An 18369-nucleotide genomic window follows, 5' to 3' on the forward strand; every position below is an offset into this window, starting at 1 on the left:
CTGACCTTGCCAAGGAGCAGTTAATTATAAAATGAGCTGTCTGAAGACTAGGGACCTCAGGCATACCTCCATGGAAAGGGGAAAACTACAGAGACTATTTTCTAAAATCACTTTTCTTGTGAAATTTAATTGAAAAAGACCGTTTTATATTCCCACAGTTAAACTAGTATCTTTATCCAGAGTGAAAAGGTAGAATAAAGAAAAAGTGGAATAAATTAAATGGAATTTGAACAACTTTGAACAGAAACCTAAGATGAAGGCATGAATTGATGAGTGAGGGCTGAGCGGATGTGCCAAACCATAGTGTTTTTGTCTCAAAATAGGTAATGGAATTCTGCCAAGGTGAAAGTACTGCATGCTGAAAGGTAATAAATAACCCACAGCTAATGCACTTTTATTATTTTTGGCTTTTTATCATCTTCAGGTAGTCTACAACAAGGCTTAAAGAATTCAGTTTAGTAGCGAGGGTGGGTGAGGCTTCTATTTGGATTATGTTAAAATAAATTTTTTTCAAAATGTTACGGCTAGGTAGGGAGAAAACAAGCAAAGTGCTAAGTGATGATGAAAGGAAGAAGTAATGATTGAAATGGGTGAGCTATAAATAATTTCCTCACACCTGAATTAAAATGTAACCTATGTTTCTCCATTTTGTATAGTTCTATGTTTATACAACACTTATAAAATACATTCCCAAAAGGATTTTTAAAATTTCTTTCTCATCCTTTGAGCCTTTGTTGCACCACAGATCGGTCAACTGTGCTGACCAATGAATTAGAAAGAATTCACGAAGTTGCACATACATAAGGAATGCTGTTATGGAAACCTGGCATTTAAAATTTAACCCCAAACCCAACCCCATGGTCCTAGGCAACACCGATGCCAGTGACAAACACACATCCAGCATTGCTAAGAGCCACATGTGGTCAGACTTATTATGCAGCCGGCACCAGTTTTGGCAGAATTTTAGACCAGCAGAAAAAGGCCCTAAAAAATTGATGTAATGCTTTCCTAGACCATTTCTTATTTACAACGACCCAAATTACTCTACTTTACAACAAAAACAAACAGGAAATTTGGGGCTGCATAGACTAACTATAACACACACATACAAAATGAATGTTCTAATTAGCACTTAAAAAGGTACCTTCTTTTATGTTACTTACATTTGTCAACAATTTAGAGTGGTATTCCTCCTCTGGGTATTGTAAACTCTGAATAAAACTTCTTACTTCATGATCGACACCAGTCAAACTCTGCAGCGAGGTCTTTTTGTTTAAAAAAAAAATTAATTTAATGGTAAACATGCAATTCCACATTAGTGTATACATAAAAATGATACCAAACCAAACCAAATGCATTTAGATTACATAGAATGCAGGAATTGGCTCAATTGACTCCACACGATGAAATCAAAATGTTAATCTTTATTCACCAAAATTCAAAAGCAAACTGATACATCAGTCTCTGCTCAGACACTGCTATGAACAGAACTTGTAAGAAACTGTGAAGTGGAGAACTGACCATTTTATGTAAGAAGCGGCTGGAAACAAGCTGATGAAAATAAATTTACAAAGTAGGTGGGTGCAGAGGCTGAAATACAAAAATGCTGATATTATTCTAGATGAGCTGTAGAGAATTTTGGAAAAATTGCTTGGATTTAGTATTATCGTAGGTAGGCAACAGATTACAATTAAGGCAGGATGTGCTGCAAGTGGGATGTGTACAAGATTTGACACCAAATTAGCCAAGAAATACCTTGGCAATACATGACAGGACTGTTGCAGAACCACTATTCTGCAACCTTCTAGGTCTAATGTTTGATATTTCTGTGACAAATTACATCTTAGTGACAATTGTGGACATAGTGAGGTATTGAAATTCAAAATTGAGAACCACCTAAAGCAGTTTTGCTATGTTAAAAAGCACTATATAAATGCAAGTTGTTGATGAGAAAATTCAGACATGATTTTAATGAAAAACTTAGAATATATCTTCAGCAAATACAGCATTGACACCATGAGTGCACAATAGAGGCAAGGGAACTGCAATTGATGCAAAGCCAATTTAAAAATCCAAAATCTGAAATAACCAGGCAGTTCACTAAACTGCCTTCTAGAAGGAGGAAGCAATGATTATTGTGTCAGTCTTTTCTAGCATTAGAAATTTTACTAGCAGTGAGGTACCAGTGAACATGACAGCATGCATGCATTTAAATATCAATTACCCAATTCAAGAAATCCATTTCTGAAAGAATACTTGGCACTTATTTGAAACTTCTACCTGCCACCTGCCTAGCAAGGATGCAAAGCTGCACGTCAGTTTTCTAATGAAAAGCCACTGATTATATTCCCCTCTTGCCTAAAGAAGAGACAAAAGCAGGGGTCATCTGCACCAAGGTGGCTCAAAACTAAGTCAATCCTCTCTAGCAGATTCAACACTCAGCTAGGTTTGGAGACTCAAATTTCCCAATGGATGACTTCATATTTCAAACATGACTGAAGAAAAAGTGGTAATATTAACAGTATAACTAACACTTTTGATTTTCCACTTACAGGACAGTTGAGGCCATTATTATTGAATCATCCTAAGATTGATGACTAAGACTGCTGACGTAATTCCACTGGTCACAGCTACAGCTGCCTGATTAGAACCATTAGTAATAACAAGCTTCCAGCTATTTATTTCTTTGCCCACCCCATGATCAAATAGTTTGCTGACATTTGCCATCTATGCTTATTCATTAAAAACTGGCCATTTATGTAAAGTGCCTGAGAGTTGGAGAAACAGTTACTATACTCAGGAGGAGAGGCGGGGAGAAATCCAAATTATATTTATCAAAAATCCTATTAGTTTTGGCTTAGATCATTATTCATCCATCAAAAATCTAAATACTGATATACAAAGGATAATTTTCCAAATGATTAGATGGAAAATCATGGGAAGGGTGAGCTCAAATTCCAAATATGAGTTCCTAACTGGCAAATTAGGCAGAAGTGCAAATTTGTAAAATTAACTTTAAAAATAGCAACCAACTTACTAGTTACATCCTTAAAAGTTCCCCAAAACTTGGCAAGCATAACTAAAGTTGAGCGAGTTATATCTACTCCACTCCATGGCTAGAAATTCCTCCTTGTATCACATTTGTCCCAGCCAAAATCATGTACTGCTTTGTGAGCTTATGATGAAGCATCTTCTAGCTATAGCTGCATTGCTTGCTTTCTTAAACAGACTCCAGTACATTGCTATGAGGAATGATACGCTTCTCCTGACCTTCACTTAAAAATATTCACATGCACCACCTCTGCATCCAATAAACTTTACGCATATGTAGTTATGCTATCCTTACTTCGAAACAGCAATCATGGTCTTCAGGACTAAGGCTAAATTGAACAGAAATTTGAGGGTCAATTCTCCCTCTGAGCTGGACTGGTGAGTGGGGATGGAGTGGGAGGGCAGACACGGAGATGGACAGGAAACAGTGTGAGGCCCAAGAGATTTTGTCCTGCTAGCTTTCTAAAAAGAGGTTAACATTGAAGCCTGCAGGGAAGCAATGGAACTCCTGCATCCTAGGTGCATCTTTAGCATCAATCTCCTAAACTGGTGACAGGAACCATCTAACTGATGGGCAAGAGTGAGATTTCAAGCAGCAGAATGCAATTCCTGGAGGTGTATTGCAACAAGCCACAGCACCAGGATAAGTTTTTTATAATTCTTACATAGGATGTGGGCATTGTTGGCAAGGCCAGTATTTGTTGCCCATCCATAATTGCCCTTGAATTTTGAGCTTTCTAGGCCATTTCAGAGGGCAGTTAAGAGTCAACTACATAACGGTGGACTTGGAGTCACATGTAGGCAAGACCAGGTAAGGATGGTAGATTTTCTTCTTAAAGGACATTAATGGTCCGGATGGGTTTTTATTTCATAGTCACTATTACTGATAACTTCATATTCCAGATCTATTAATAGAATTTAAATTCCACTAGCTGCTATGGTGGGATTTGAACCCATGTTCCCAGAGCATTAGCCTGGGGCTCTGGATTACTAGTCCAGTGACATAACCACTCCGCCACTGTCTCCTCTTAAAGTGTGAAGGAGGGTGGGTTGGAGGAGGAGAATCCAGGATATGGGAGACTCAAGGATTTGCTAGTGGGCCCAAAGGAGCATCTTGTTCCTCCTGGCTCATAAGGGAGCAAAAAAGTAAACATATATTTGTAGGCATCTACTGTGCCAGATCTGCTTCATAACAACTTTGGCCTGGTGGGAAAAGCACAAGGGCTTCCTTGGCAGAACTGCCATTACAATTCCAGTTGAGCCCCGAATACACCATCGGAATGCAATCTGCATACCTAGAGCAGGGCTCCGCTTCATTCCAGTGGATGTCCTGCTCACCTGCTAAAAAGAGTAAATTAATGTCAAGGCCCATGGGAAGGCAACAAGATTGGAGGGGATAAGTTGCACAAGACATATTAACTGCCCACCCGTCTGGTTACTGCAGTGCAGGGGGGTTGAAATTATATCCATGGTGCCGGCGTTGGAATCAGTGTAAAACGATTTTAATAGCAGTCACTGGAACCAGTATTAAAGCAGAAACAGGCTTCCCATTATCCTTGCTGATTGCTTATTCCTAGCATAGTGGCTCTAAATCATTAATATGGAACCTATCCAACTACCTATAAAAATGTCTGGAAGAGATGTTGGTAGGGAAATGAAAGAAGTACAATAATCAAATTAGAGCTGTCTAGCTTTTGTTATGCAGAGCCAATGCTCCCAGGGAGGGGCACAAAACATCAGGCAAAGTCTGGGTATTCACTAAAAAGAGCATAAATCTCCTGCTTTAAGGGCTACTCTTCTGCTTTAGCAGATAATAATTTAAAGGAGTTAAGTTTTACAAACTGTCTGCTTGCTTTTGCCCAATAACATCATTCTGAAATTGAGCTGTATCTCGGTATGCTTGTAAACCCAGAGATGCACATTGCCTATGTACAATTGCAATCTGAATGCTGTCGACTGTAATCATTGATGGATGATCTAGGATCTTCCATTCCAGCAAAGATTAAGCCCAAAATGCAGGAAAGAAGTTTAGCTTTCAGATCGCTATCTCCTACAATATAAGAAGAATTCTATATCAAGCAAAGAAAAAGTTTACTGAATTCTGAAACTATAATCAACAGTGATTAAGAACACAATCAAGAACACACCCCAATGTTTTTTGAAAAAGTCAGGGTTTTTACAGCTGGTGTCATATATACCAAGATGAGAAGGGCAGATTAACAGTAACCCCAAAGGGAAAAGCTCCAACAGCAGCAAATACTGGATTACAACTGACTGGCTTTCAATGCTCTTTCACCAACACCACTCCACCTTAAAACCAATCACAGTGTACCAGCTAAAAAACATGCTGCAAGTAATTTGTTACTGTATTGTGTTATACATGGAATCTACGAATACACTGCATGCCACTTGACGTTCCTTTCTTCAACATAAACATACCAATCATATGTAAGGATTGGTAAAGCAATAACGTGGGTTTTCTATTTGAAGATAAAACTATATACACAATCTTCATTGGGAGCTAAGTATAATACATCTGACTTCGAACACTGCTGTTTGATACTGACTATAAGTCATGGGACTAATACATCACATCTTGTCCATATGTGTAATGATTGATAGTTAAGACACAACCCCTTAAAAGGTGCATGTCATCATTTCAAAACATTCCCTTTTCTCTACCTAAAGGTTTTCTATAGAATTGATCAATTTACATGAAAACAAAAGAAAATAACTGTGTCTGAATGTACTTTAACACAGAGCAACACATTTACAAGCCTCTGAAACATATCGACTGTTTGCTTATCCATCCAGACTTAGTTACGATCATCTTTGCAAGAGGCTTCTGTACATTTTCTGAATGCTGGTTAGGGCTGCTTTATTTGTGTTGCATCTTAGACTGTGTCCTAGTCGCAACAGGGTTACTCACTGTTTTTGGTTGTGGCACTGTCCTGATTTGACACCTGTTTCATCACACTGTCATGCCATTTGGTGTTTGTATTTGATATGATCTTGGTTCTGGGCATATGCTCATGATTTCTGCTGGATTCCAGGTGCTATCAGTTGGGTGTTGGACTCAAATTTTCTGCCCAATGTTAAGGTTGGGTAATTCGTTATCATATTTCAGTCATGGGCACCTTTCATCTTCCCTGGTTTCTCAAGTAATGCTTTTTGTACTCCTGGAAGCATCAACAAATGATGACAAGAGAAATTTGTCCGCACTTGTCTGCCGAATAGTAATTCTGCATTGGTTCTGCAGTGCAATGAAATGTGCACATTTGGAATGGGTATACATATTTGGTGCAAATTATGCTACGCAGCCCATTGGCTATCTGCACTGCAGAGTTAGGTGGTCTCCTCCCAGTGTCAGCACAGGGTTTCCAATGATGCTCCTTGTGATCTCTGGTCTTTGTCATTGTCTTGGCGACATCATGTGTGATGATTGTTGCTTTAAAGCCAGCCTTACTGAGTAAGGGTCACGTGGTCAGAACATTCAATCTACGAGTACGGGGAAGCTTATAATGGGGTGGAGTTTCCCTAGTCTAGGGAAGGTATTGTAGCCTTGCTAGAGGTATGCAGCAAATCCAGCAGCTCTGTAAATAAAGTTTGTTGTTCAAAGAAAGAAGCCTCTCAATAGTACATCTCCACATCTGGTGACGAGGATAAATGATCCTGGTGCTGCTTCTCGCCCTACAACTGTGAGTATCTTGTTTTAAAGGAAGGAAAAAAATATATATACTCATCAGGATGCCTCTCTTTGGGAGGATCGATCCATTTGACCCTCCACAGAGGACTTGACTCAAAACTCGAGGCGCTCGATGTATTATTTCCAGGCCAACGAAATAGAGGAGAAGGCAAAGCGCAAAGCAATTCTCTTGAGCGTCTATGGGAGTCAAACCTACTACCTTATTTGCAGTCTCTCGGCCCCAAGCACGCCCGACTCCAAATCGTTCAATGAGCTTGTGGATTTAATGAAGAGCTATTTTCAGCCCAAACCATCAGCCATTATGCAAAGATTCAAATTTAATACAAAGGTGAGGGCTCCAGGCAAATTGATCGTGACTTGCATTGCTAAGCTGAAGCAATTGTCAGAGCATTGGAGCGACCTTGAATGACATGCTACAGGATCGGTTAATGACACCGTTCAGCATTGATTGCTGGCAGAAGTCGATATAAATTTTAAACGAGCAATAGAGATAGTGCTGGCCATGGAAAGCAGTGAAAAGGATTAGTAGGGGCTACAGAGCTTGCAAAATGGTGCTGTTTACCAGTTAGGGCGGGAACCTGTAGCCAGGCGTGGCACCAAAACCACAGAAGCAGCGGGAATCATTCCCAATCACCCAGAAATCAAAAAAATATAATGGAGGCAATCAGACAGCGATCCTGAAGTTGAAGTGTTACCCATGTGAGGGCAACCACACTCTTGAAACATGTAGATTTAAGGAGGATGAGTGCTATTACTGTCACAAAAGAGGACATTTAATAAAGCAGTGCAGAGCTAAGGCCAGACTGCCAAAGATAAAAGCAAAATACTGCGGATGCTGGAAATCTGAAACAAAAACAAAAATTGCTGGAAAAACTCAGCAGGTCTGACAGTATCTGTGGAGAGAAAGACAGTTAACGTTTCGAGTCCGTATGACTCTTCTTCAGAACTCAGCAAAGGTGTTAGAGTACATAACGTGAAAGAGCCTGAAATAACTGATTCTGACATTCACTCTCTTAATCTTAAAGCAGTCAAGGCAGACCCTGATACTGTCACACTCCACGTAAATGGGAAGCGTCTAGTTATGAAGGTGGATACAGGGGCACCAGCCACAGTGATGGGTGGGTGTACATTTCAGTACCTGAGCGAAGGTACCCAACCCTTAAACCTGCAGAGAACTTCTGCCCAGTTTAAAACTTACACAGGAGAAGCCATAAAAGTAAAAGGCTCCGCCATGGTACCTGTGAGCTATGGGCAGCAGTCAGCCCAGCTCTCAGTAATAATAGTGACCAGGGAAGGACCAAGCCTTCTGAGCTGTGATTGGCTAAAAGAAATCAAATTAAATTGGTCTGATATTTTTCAAGTGCAGGCAGGGAGGACTGCTAGAATTGTTAAAAAAAAAGACCGTGTCTTTCGCAACAAATTAGAAAAAATCGAAGGCTTGCAAGCCAAGATTTATGTTGATCCAGAGGAATCTCCTTGATTTTTTAAGGCAAGACCGGTGCCACATGCCTTAAGAGGAAAAGTGGATGCTGAGTTTAAAGAGGTTGGAGGAACTAGGCATCATACAGACCGGTTCAATTTTCAGAATGGACAGAACCTATCGTCCTTGTACTGAAGCCGCACAAGACCGTCCGCATTTGCGGCAATTATAAGCTAACAGTTAATCGGGTTGCCAAGTTGGATAAATATCCAATTCTAAGAATTGAAAACTTGTACGCAAAGCTGGCAGGAGGTCAATCCTACAGTAAGTTCAATGTGAGCCATGCATACCAGCAACTCGAGATCCTGGGGTTACATCACAATAAACACAGACAAAGGCCTATTCCAGTACCTACCTTTTGGCATATCCTCAGCATGTGCAATATTTCAAAGGACGATGGAGAGTTTGCTACGGGGATTACCACAGGTTATAGTATACATTGTCCTCATAACTGGATCGACAGAGGCTGAGCATTTAGCAAATTTAGAGGTGGTATTAAAAAGATTTCTGGAAGCTGGAGTCTACCTAAAATAGCAGAAATGTACTTTCCAAGCCACCAAGGTTACTTATCTGGAGCACCTTGTAGATGCACAAGGATTACACCCAGTGGAAGAAAAGATTAAGGCAATAAATGAGGTGCCTTCCCCCACAAATAGTACTTAACTCAAATCATTTTTAGGAATGGTAAACTACTACAGGCGATTTTTACCCAACTTATCGAGTGTACTGGCCCCCTTGCACATACTGTTGAAGAAACGCCATCGTTGGTTATGGAAAGCTCCACAGGAGGCAGCATTTTTAAAAATTTATTCACGAGATGAGGGTTTTGCTGGCTGGGCCAGCATTTATTGCCCATCCCTAGCTGCCCTTGAGAAGGTGGTGGTGAGCTGCCTTCTTGAACCATTGCAGTCCATGTGGTGTAGGCACACCCACAGTGATGTAAGGGGGGAGTTCCAAGTTTTTGACTCAGCGACAATGAAGGAATGGTGATATATTTCCAAGTGGGTTGGAGAGGAACTTGCAGGTGATGGTATTCCCATCAATCTGCTGCCTTTGTCCTTCTAGATGGTAATGGTTGTGGATTTGGAAGGTGCTGTCGAAGGAGCCTTGGTGAATTCCTGCAGTGCATTTTGTAGATGGTGCACACTGTTGCTACTGTGTGTCGGTGGTGGAGGGAGTGAATGTTTGTGGATGTGGTGCCAATGAAGCGGGCTGCTTTGTCCCGGATGGTGTCAAGCTTCTTGAGTGTTGTGGGAGCTGCACTCATCCAGGCATGTGGGGAACATTCCATCACACTCCTGACTTGTGCCTTGTAGATGGTGGACAGGCTTTGGGGAGTCAGGAGGTGTGTTATTCATCACACGATTCCTAGCCTCTGACCTGTTCTTGTAGCCACAGTATTTATATGGCTAGTTGAGTTCAGTTTCCGGTCAATGGTAACCCTCAAGGTGTTGATAGTGGAAGATTCAGTGATGGTAATGCCATTGAACATCAATTCAACATCATTCAACAGAGTAACACAACCGTTGCCCTCCTTAACCTTGTTAGTACACTTCAACCCATCTAAAGACAGTTCTTCATATGGCGTTGGTGCAGTATTGTCCCATGACAACGGCTCTGAGATGCCAACAAGTTATGTATCAAGAACCCTCTCAGTGGCCGAGAAAGGTTATTCACAGATTGAAAAGGAAGGATTGTCAATAGTCTTCAAAGTTAAAAAATTCCACCAGTACTTACTAGGCAGCCACTTTACTATTGTCTCCGATGCTTTTGGGCCTTTACAAAGAAGACAATCCTGCCTATAACCTCGGCAAGAATTCAGCAATGGGCCTTAATTCTGTCTGCATTCGAATACACTTTCAAGCACCGTCCTGGGATACACATAGTGAACGCGACGCCCTTAGCCACCTACCCTTGCAAGAAAGCATCTTGTGTACTCCTGTACCCCAAGAAACCACCCTTGCATTGAATATTTTAGACACATCACCTGTATGCGCGAAGCAGATCAGGAACTGAACCAATCGAGTCCCCTTCTGTGCAAAGTGAGAGACCAGATACTTACAGGATGGTTAAATGAGTCAGTCTCCGAGGAAATGAAACCATATTTTACCCACAAATACGAATTGAATTGTCAGGATGGCATCATACGCTGGGGAGCAAGTGTAGTTGTTCCTGTACCAGGCAGGGAGCTGCTCCTAACCAAATTACACAGAGCTCATCCTGGCATTCCTAAAATGAAAATGCTCGCCAGGAGTTGCATGTGGTGGCCTGGTATAGATGCAGAAATCGGTAAGTAAATTTAGCACTGTCAACAGTGCCAACTGCAACAAAAGTTGCCAACCACAGTCCCAGTACACCTTTGGAAATGGTCTTGGGAATCCATATAGACTATGCGAGTCCATTCCTAGGCACTATTGTTTAGCTCATAATCGACGCACCCTCAAAATGGATGGAGATTTTTGAGTTGAAATCAGCTATGTCGCATGCTACCATCGAAAGTTTACGCTAATGCTTTTTGACTCATCAGTTGCCCAAAGTCATTGTATCAGATAATGGAGCTGTATTTACAAGTGCTGAATTTCAGAACTTCACCAATCTAAATGGCATTAAACACATCCTAACTGCACCTTACCACCCAACATCAAACAGACTAGCTGAGAGAGCCATCCAGACTTTCAAGTCAGGATTTTTAAAATTGGCAGAAGGAACCTAGGAAACCAAAATCTCACGCTTCCTTCTTAGCTACCGCACAACTCCACATGCAACAATGGGAGTTCCACCAGCAGAACTGCTTATGAAGCATCGTCTCAGAATGAGACTGAGTCTTGTATTTCCAAATTTGCCAGGGAGGGTAGAGAAGAACCAAGGTAATCAGAGAACAAGCCACGATTTGCAGAATTGAGCCCAGAAATTTAAGGTAGATGAAGCCGTATATGTAAGAAACTTCGGTAGTGGCCCAAGTTGTATCCCAGGAGTTGTTGTCCGTGAATCTGGACCCCTTTCATACCAAGTGGACGTGGAAGGCTGGATCGTTTATAAACACGTGGCTCATCTGTGGAGCAGGGAGATGCTTCCACAGTCTGTGTTGCCACCAAGGAACATTATCGAAACCATGAGCACCGAAGTACCTGATCGACCTGTAATAGACATCACTGATGTCTCCTTTGAATCAAATAGTAATGAACTGCCTGTGCCAAAAGAGGCACCCGTTATCGCAGTTCCTGTTGGTGTCAATCCTGTAGGAGAGCCTCAGGCTATAGAATTATGCTGCTCTACCTGGAACTGAAAACCCCCTCAACGATTTGATTTGTAATTACTGGACCTATGTATATAAGTGTATAATCTGAATTCATGACAAAGTGCAAGTGCAATTATTTCTAAGATTTTTGATATTGTTTTCTATTCACCTGTATAAAGTAATTTGTGTAAATAAAGAATGCAAAACAAGGAATTAAAGGGGGGGATGTGGCGATTGTTGCTTTAAGGCCAGCTTTACTGAGTAAGGGTCACGTGGTCAGAACAGCCAATCAACACCGAGCATGGGGAAGCTTAAGGGGCGGAGTTTTCCTAGTCTAGGGAAGGTATTGTAGCCTTGCTGGAGGCATTCAGCTAATCCAGCAGCTCTGTAAATAAAGTTTGTTATTCAACTAAAGAAGCCTCTCAGTAGTATCTCTACACCATGGATGGCGAAAAAGGACAGGTCCCTGCAATGGTAGATCTGCAATCGCTGGACCTGTGGTGTCTACAATATAAAATACCAGCGTGAGTCATTGTAGCAATACTCACGTGGAATAGATCCCAGCAATGGAGTCTTCGAGTCGTTGTATGCAGTGGGTTTGGCACTGGTTGATCAAATCATTGCTTGCCGCTTCCGTGAGGACATACATTTTAATGTGGGCATATAATCTGGATGGTGGCAAAGGCTTCTGGTTGGTATCACTGTGCCAATACATTCTTTGATGTTCACTGTGCTGAATGTCAGCTCACTTCATGTGTTGATGATCTGGTCATCCTCATCATCTAATCACGTAGCTTGGCCAGACATTTCGTGGATCTTGTCTTGACATTGTTCGCTACACACGCTCTTGGTTGGTTGTTTGGAATGCTGTACCTGTCTGGCCTCTGGTTGTGGCTTCTCATGATGTCAAACCACTTGTTTTGGCCTTTGCTTTCTGCAGTGTTGCTTCCAATGTCCTCTGGTGCCACACGCCTTACATTCAACATTAAAGGCGGGGCCATTTCTTAGTGCATGTATGAGGCTGTCCCATTGCATTGCTTACTAGGCTTGCCTGCATTGGGTATCATGCCAATGGTGGATGAATTACACATAGCCTATAGACCCTGTCTACCCATTAGTATGGCTTCATACTTGCATCTGCTTTGTAGTAGGACTTCCACAGTGTAAACTTTGGGTTGGCCCACGATGCCTTTTTGGAACACTTCCATTGGGGGAGATACTGTCACAAGCTCAATTAATCTGTCGTGATTAGCTCAGCTGCCGCAAGATTGTAACCACACGCCTTGTCTCTGCATCTACTTAGGTATTGGTCGATGGTCTCTGTTGGTTGTTGCCTAAAAGACATGAATTCTAGGCCATGTATTTTGAAGTTGAGTTTCACTTGTAATTGATTTTATCTGAATTTTTCAGATGGTCATCGGACAGACCTTAGTGTTCAGTCCATGGAGGCCTTCATTGCCTATAGCAATTTTAATTTTAATGGCTTGTTTATCTGGTTTGGATATATCGTAATCCAGAAAAAACACAGCTTGATACGTTGTAGGAACAAAGTGCATTCAGATAAAAGATCCATAAATTGTCTTCCAATTGAGCGTTGGAAATTTTGTGGTCATCTTTTGGGTTTTTGCAGGAAATGCTATCTGGAGCTTTTGACAGCAATGTAAATTTATTCATGCACTTTTAATTTAGCTCTGATTTGCAGTACCTTTAGTAGCCAATGCCTTAGCTGGTCATAGATTACTGCTTGGCACTGCTGAACTCTTTCTGATTTTTCCTAGTTTAACTCTAAGCTCCTCCAACAAAACAGCGATTTTGCAAGAAATTGCTTTCATTTTTGAAGCAGGTAGCCAAACAGTGAAAAAAAGCTTTCTTTTCAGGCTTCTTCTGGCTGCTAGGAGCTGTTACTGGATGGATTCTTCTTCCCAGCTCAATCTGCAGTATTTTAACTTCCTGAGAAGCAGCAATAGCGGACTCTCTCCTGTCCGTAAATTCGGCTTACAGTGACACTCTCCAGATTTTGCTATGTAATTTCTGTTCCTGCTTAAACTTTGCAACAGATAGACTTTCATTATTTAAACTCTCCCACATTCAAACAATCTTACCATGACCTGATGCTTGCTGGCTAGAGCGAGGTGCAATCCCAAAACAAAGGTACAGTTTGTGTAGAATCCCTACAAAGCTGCAGAATCCTTATAGGCGATGAGTCTTGATAATTGTTTCACTTTCACACCAGCTCTTGTCTTCTGTTGCGTGTGAAGAGTTGAAGCTTGTATATTTTGCAGTCAAACTATGGTGCTGCCACCATATTAAGTTCTTCTTTTCTTTGACATAAATGTACCAATCATACTCAAGGATTGGTGAAACAACAATGTGGGTTCTTTATTTGAAGATAAGACCTGTTATGATTCCAGCTGATGTTACTATTGGACAAGTCAGATCCCAGGGTGGAACCCGGCTTGATAGATCCTAACTTTTATTTTTTGTTCAGAAATGTGGAGGGCGGCTACTGAACAGAGTCACAGGAGTCAGCTGATGAACTTTTAACAAAAGAATCAAACATTTATTAAAAAAAAGATGAACTATATCACAATACTCCTTCACCCACAGCTATACCTTTACAGGTATATACAGATTCATAAGGATAACACAAGTTACAAAAGCTATCTTATACTCTAATGCTCACAGTAAGTGCACAGTCCATGTAAACCAATAGGCGACTTGCAGTCAGACACACCACACTCCAAAACCAAATGACAGGTGCCACCCCAAACAGATGCTATGGATCTCTCATCAACAACCCCCAAATGCTTGTCACAACGTGAGCCAACTGGTCTCACTGAACTCAGTCTTTGACACAAAGGTTTCAAATCTCCGCTCTCTAAGAACACACTTTGGAACCTATTTCCAAATGACACTTTCTCTTGGATGCCTTCTACAAGGTCCACCTCCAGGGTTTCGATCTCTCCTTCCGATGTTCCTCTTCCACGCACTCTCTTTCAGATACTCAGCTATGCCAACAGAACACCACTGCTTCACCTGCCCATAGTAAGGAGTCACCAACCTTTGTCTATCTCCTCGGACTTTCTCGCTTCTCACAAGCATACTTTGCCTTGATTCTGCTCCCCACAGCTTTCTCTCTTTAATTTGGAGCCTTCTCCTCTGCTTCTTACTTTCCATTCTACTGAACAGGACTGGTTCAGATTCCTGTTCTTTTGCCCTTGACTTCACGGTCTTCCTGGGGCAATCTTCTGCCCAACTCCCAGGTTTTTGGGACTTTCCCCTTCCTTTGGGACCTGCTCCCTGCAGCTCCCTCCTGCCTGCTCTGGTAGTTTCTGTGGAATAGTCCTACCAACTGAACTCAATCTGCTTTTCCGTTTCTCTCTGGGCCCCCTTTTGCTAGGCAACAGCACAGTGTTCCCTACTTCTTTTTAACTTCCCTAAACCACTTCAAGGGTTGTAAAACATGATTAAAACTGCAAGTATACAAACAGAGATTAGAGTCTTGGCTCCATTTTACAGAACCAGAAAAATGAAACCAAACCCAGGATTCACCTTTCTCAACACACGAGTTTAAAAGAATAAATTAAACTTAAAAACTATATCTCACTCCTAACACCCAAAAATACAAATATAAATTACTTAAAACTATATCTAGTTCCTAACAGACTGAATACAGATAATGTTCACTGGGAGCTAAGTATCGTATGTATGACTTCTTCCACTGCGGCTTGACAGGACTTGTAGTCAGTCAGTCTCAATGTGTATAAACCAGTAGTTTAAGATACGCTCCCTTAAAGGTACATGTCATCATATCACAACAGCCACAGGCAGGCAAAGCTGGTATTGATGAAAGGGCAGTAAAGGCAATAGGAAGTTTGATCCAAAAATATACTGCATCCAATCAGTTAAGTTTCTAGTCAGTGGGGGCGTTCAAGATGTTGACGATGTGAGACTTGGTGATGCCATTGAAGGTCTATTGGAGTTGATTGGAGTTTCTCTTGTTGGAGATGGTCATTACTTGGCATTTATGTGATGAGAATGTTACCTGCTTGATTTTGGCAGACTATGGACAGATTCTCGGTAATTGTGAATGCAGCCAGACACAGGAATCATCAGTGAACAACCCTACTCCTGGTCTAAAGATAGAGTGGAGGGCTTTGATGAACCAGGTGAAAATGTTGAGGTGAGGGTACTTCCCTAAGGAGCACTTGCAGCAATGTCCTGGGGCTGTAATAAATCAACCTCAGCCATTTTTCATGTAACTCAATATTTTGTTGGCTGCCATCTCACATGGACCTCATACAGATAGGTGTCCTCTCTTTCCCCAGACTCTGCATTGATCATCCTCTGGATTCCATGCTTCCCATATATCTCCTGAACCCATTCCCCTTTGGCATCTCCACTCTCATGCATTCCCTTAATATCATCCTTCATCTAAATTTCCCCTCTCATATCCTTGAACATCCCATCAACCTAGTCACCTGTCATGTACTCTCTGCACCCAAAGTCTCAATTACAGACAAGGTTGTCTTTGACCATTTAGAGCACCCATCTCTCTTACCACACATCCCTCTATCCTCCTTCAATCGCAGTACTCTCATGGAATAAAATCTTCCACAGCTGCGTCTCAAGTTCTCAACTCTGCCACTTTGGCCATTCACCCATCACAACACATCTGCTGTCGTCAACCTAATTAGTTGCTCTCCATCTCAGTTTTCAACATTCATATCTGCAGCAAATTAATCACCATCTCCGACCTATAATTCCTGCAGTAAAGCCCATCCCTGATTCTTCCAAGTCAAAGGGGGCATAAATCTGAATCTATCTAGCACATAACTGGCCCAATCAACAATTCTGGCTTCACCACATTAACCTCCCTGGTTTTTTCTCATTTTTCTTATCTGCATGCTTCCCCTCAGCTATATCACCTAGATATATTGTCACATATATGTATATAATGATGCCTAGCTCTATCTCTTCATCATTTCTCTCACCTTGTCGAATGCTCTATGCTATCATAATGCTTGTCTGACATTGAGTCTTGAATAAGACAGAAATTCCTCTAGTTTAACAAGTGGTAGGCCAAAGCCAACGACCCAAAATTTTCTGTGTTAGGGCAACGAGCAGGGCCTATTGGCTGTTAGCCTTGCCCTTGCAATGTTAATGATATTTTGCCCTGCAAGTTATTGTAAGTGTGAGATGGAAACGGCTTGACACCCTCTACAGGGATCTTAGTGAGCAGGACAAGTATCTGTGTATCTCCTTAATAGTGGTTAAAATTAAATTCTTTGCCTTTATTCTGTATAATCGCCTCCAGCTCAAATGTTCCATTCCTTCGACTCTGCCCTTCTGTCTCATCTCTTCACCTCACAATGATGTTGCTGCTTTCAGCCACCTCAGTCCTAGCCTCTGGAACTCCCTTCCTTAATGTCTGCATGTTATCGCACCTTTCCAAATTTTAAAAATTCAAGACCCACCTCTTTGATCAAGCTTTCATTCACATCGCATAATTTCTCCCTTCTTCCTTTGGTATCCATTTCCTTTATGCTTATTGGTGATGTAATTTAGGAAATATCTTTATTTTAAATGTGCTATGTAAATGCACATTACCCTCACCATCAGAGAACAATTCATTACTATAATTAGTCCATTGAGCTAGGATACTAATTGAAATAAATGCTGTCTACAAGCAGAAGTACATACAACATGATAAAAGCACACTAGGACCCTCTACAGTTCAGTTAAGGTAATGTCTTGTCTAATTGACTCCAAGTAGGATGAAGGAAAGATAAAATGCACATATGCAAAACTCCAGTTTTATGTCATATTATTTTTTATGAAATAGATACTACAAATATCAGTATTAATTAAGCAAAGTCCTACAATTTTCTTTCTGGTCACACAGTTTTACTAAAATTAAGATTCTCAAAATGATACGGCAGGAAAGGACCAGCAAGACCTGTTTTTCCAGGCCTTTGCCCAAGGGAATGCTCAATTCTAAAGTGCAAGTGTCAGCAAAAAGGACAGGTCCCAGATTACCAGGTCTTAACCCTTATAACATTGCACAGGGACATTCTTGGGGCCACAGAAAATGACCTGAGAATATAGTAGGCAGAGGTCAAAGGAAAGTATTTTAATGAAGCAGAAAGAGGCAGTCCAGCTTTCCTACCTCACTCTCCACATTTCCTGCTTGCTGCATAGCCCAGCATAAACACCTAAAAGAATGGCATTCTGGTTTGCCCCTTGCCCTAAAACCCGGACTGGGAGATCTGAGGGAGTCCTGAGTACAGGCTGAAGAACTGCAGTGGGCATGTTTTTCAATGTCTTGCCCATCTTCCTGCCGCAATCAACAGCCAAAAGATCAATGTGACCACCTTAATTGCAGCAACCTCAAGTTAGCCTGCAGCTGCCCCCGACATTCCTGCCTCTACCGCTGGAAGAGAGCAGGCCTGTGCCAGGATTGCCCTTGGGCAGCAGGCAGGAAATTACGCACTTTAGATATGCTGCTCCTGTCTGGTGCTATGTTGGGAAAAATAGGTTAGGGCTGAACCAGCAGAAGGAAGAATCTATTCATGCTCTCAGTAGTTATGCAATCTAAAAAACAAAGTTTGTTTTGATTGAGGAAAAGTAAAAGAGTGAGAAAAAGAAACCTATAATAAACGTATCCTTGGCGGCTGTAGCGATGCCAGAGACCATTTATTATGCAAAAGGAAACCCAAACTTTCCATAACTTAGGCTACTGGTTATTCTGTCAGTGGGAGACTGTCCAAAAACAGAAACTGCTGTGAGCTTTGTGAGACATTAACTTCGAATAATGGTGACCCAGGTGTGCAACTTATCCTCCATTGAGTTGAAACTTCCCCTATTACATTTCAACATAGCTTTCAAACAAGT

The 18369-nt window shown here is 41.4% G+C and overlaps 1 protein-coding gene across 6 annotated transcripts in view; it reads right to left on the reverse strand.

Annotated features, from left to right (window-relative positions):
• Positions 1-18369, reverse strand: part of fancc (FA complementation group C) — a 238349-nt gene that overhangs the window by 115167 nt on the left and 104813 nt on the right. For all 6 annotated transcript variants that reach the window (XM_078568327.1, XM_078568308.1, XM_078568290.1 and 3 more), the window contains exon 5: positions 1164-1265. In XM_078568327.1, the coding sequence (XP_078424453.1) occupies positions 1164-1265 (102 nt within the window). The remainder of the gene's footprint in view (positions 1-1163; positions 1266-18369) is intronic.

Source organism: Cetorhinus maximus, chromosome 2 (assembly GCF_964194155.1).
Source record: "Cetorhinus maximus chromosome 2, sCetMax3.hap1.1, whole genome shotgun sequence".
NCBI classification, from domain to species: domain Eukaryota; kingdom Metazoa; phylum Chordata; class Chondrichthyes; order Lamniformes; family Cetorhinidae; genus Cetorhinus; species Cetorhinus maximus.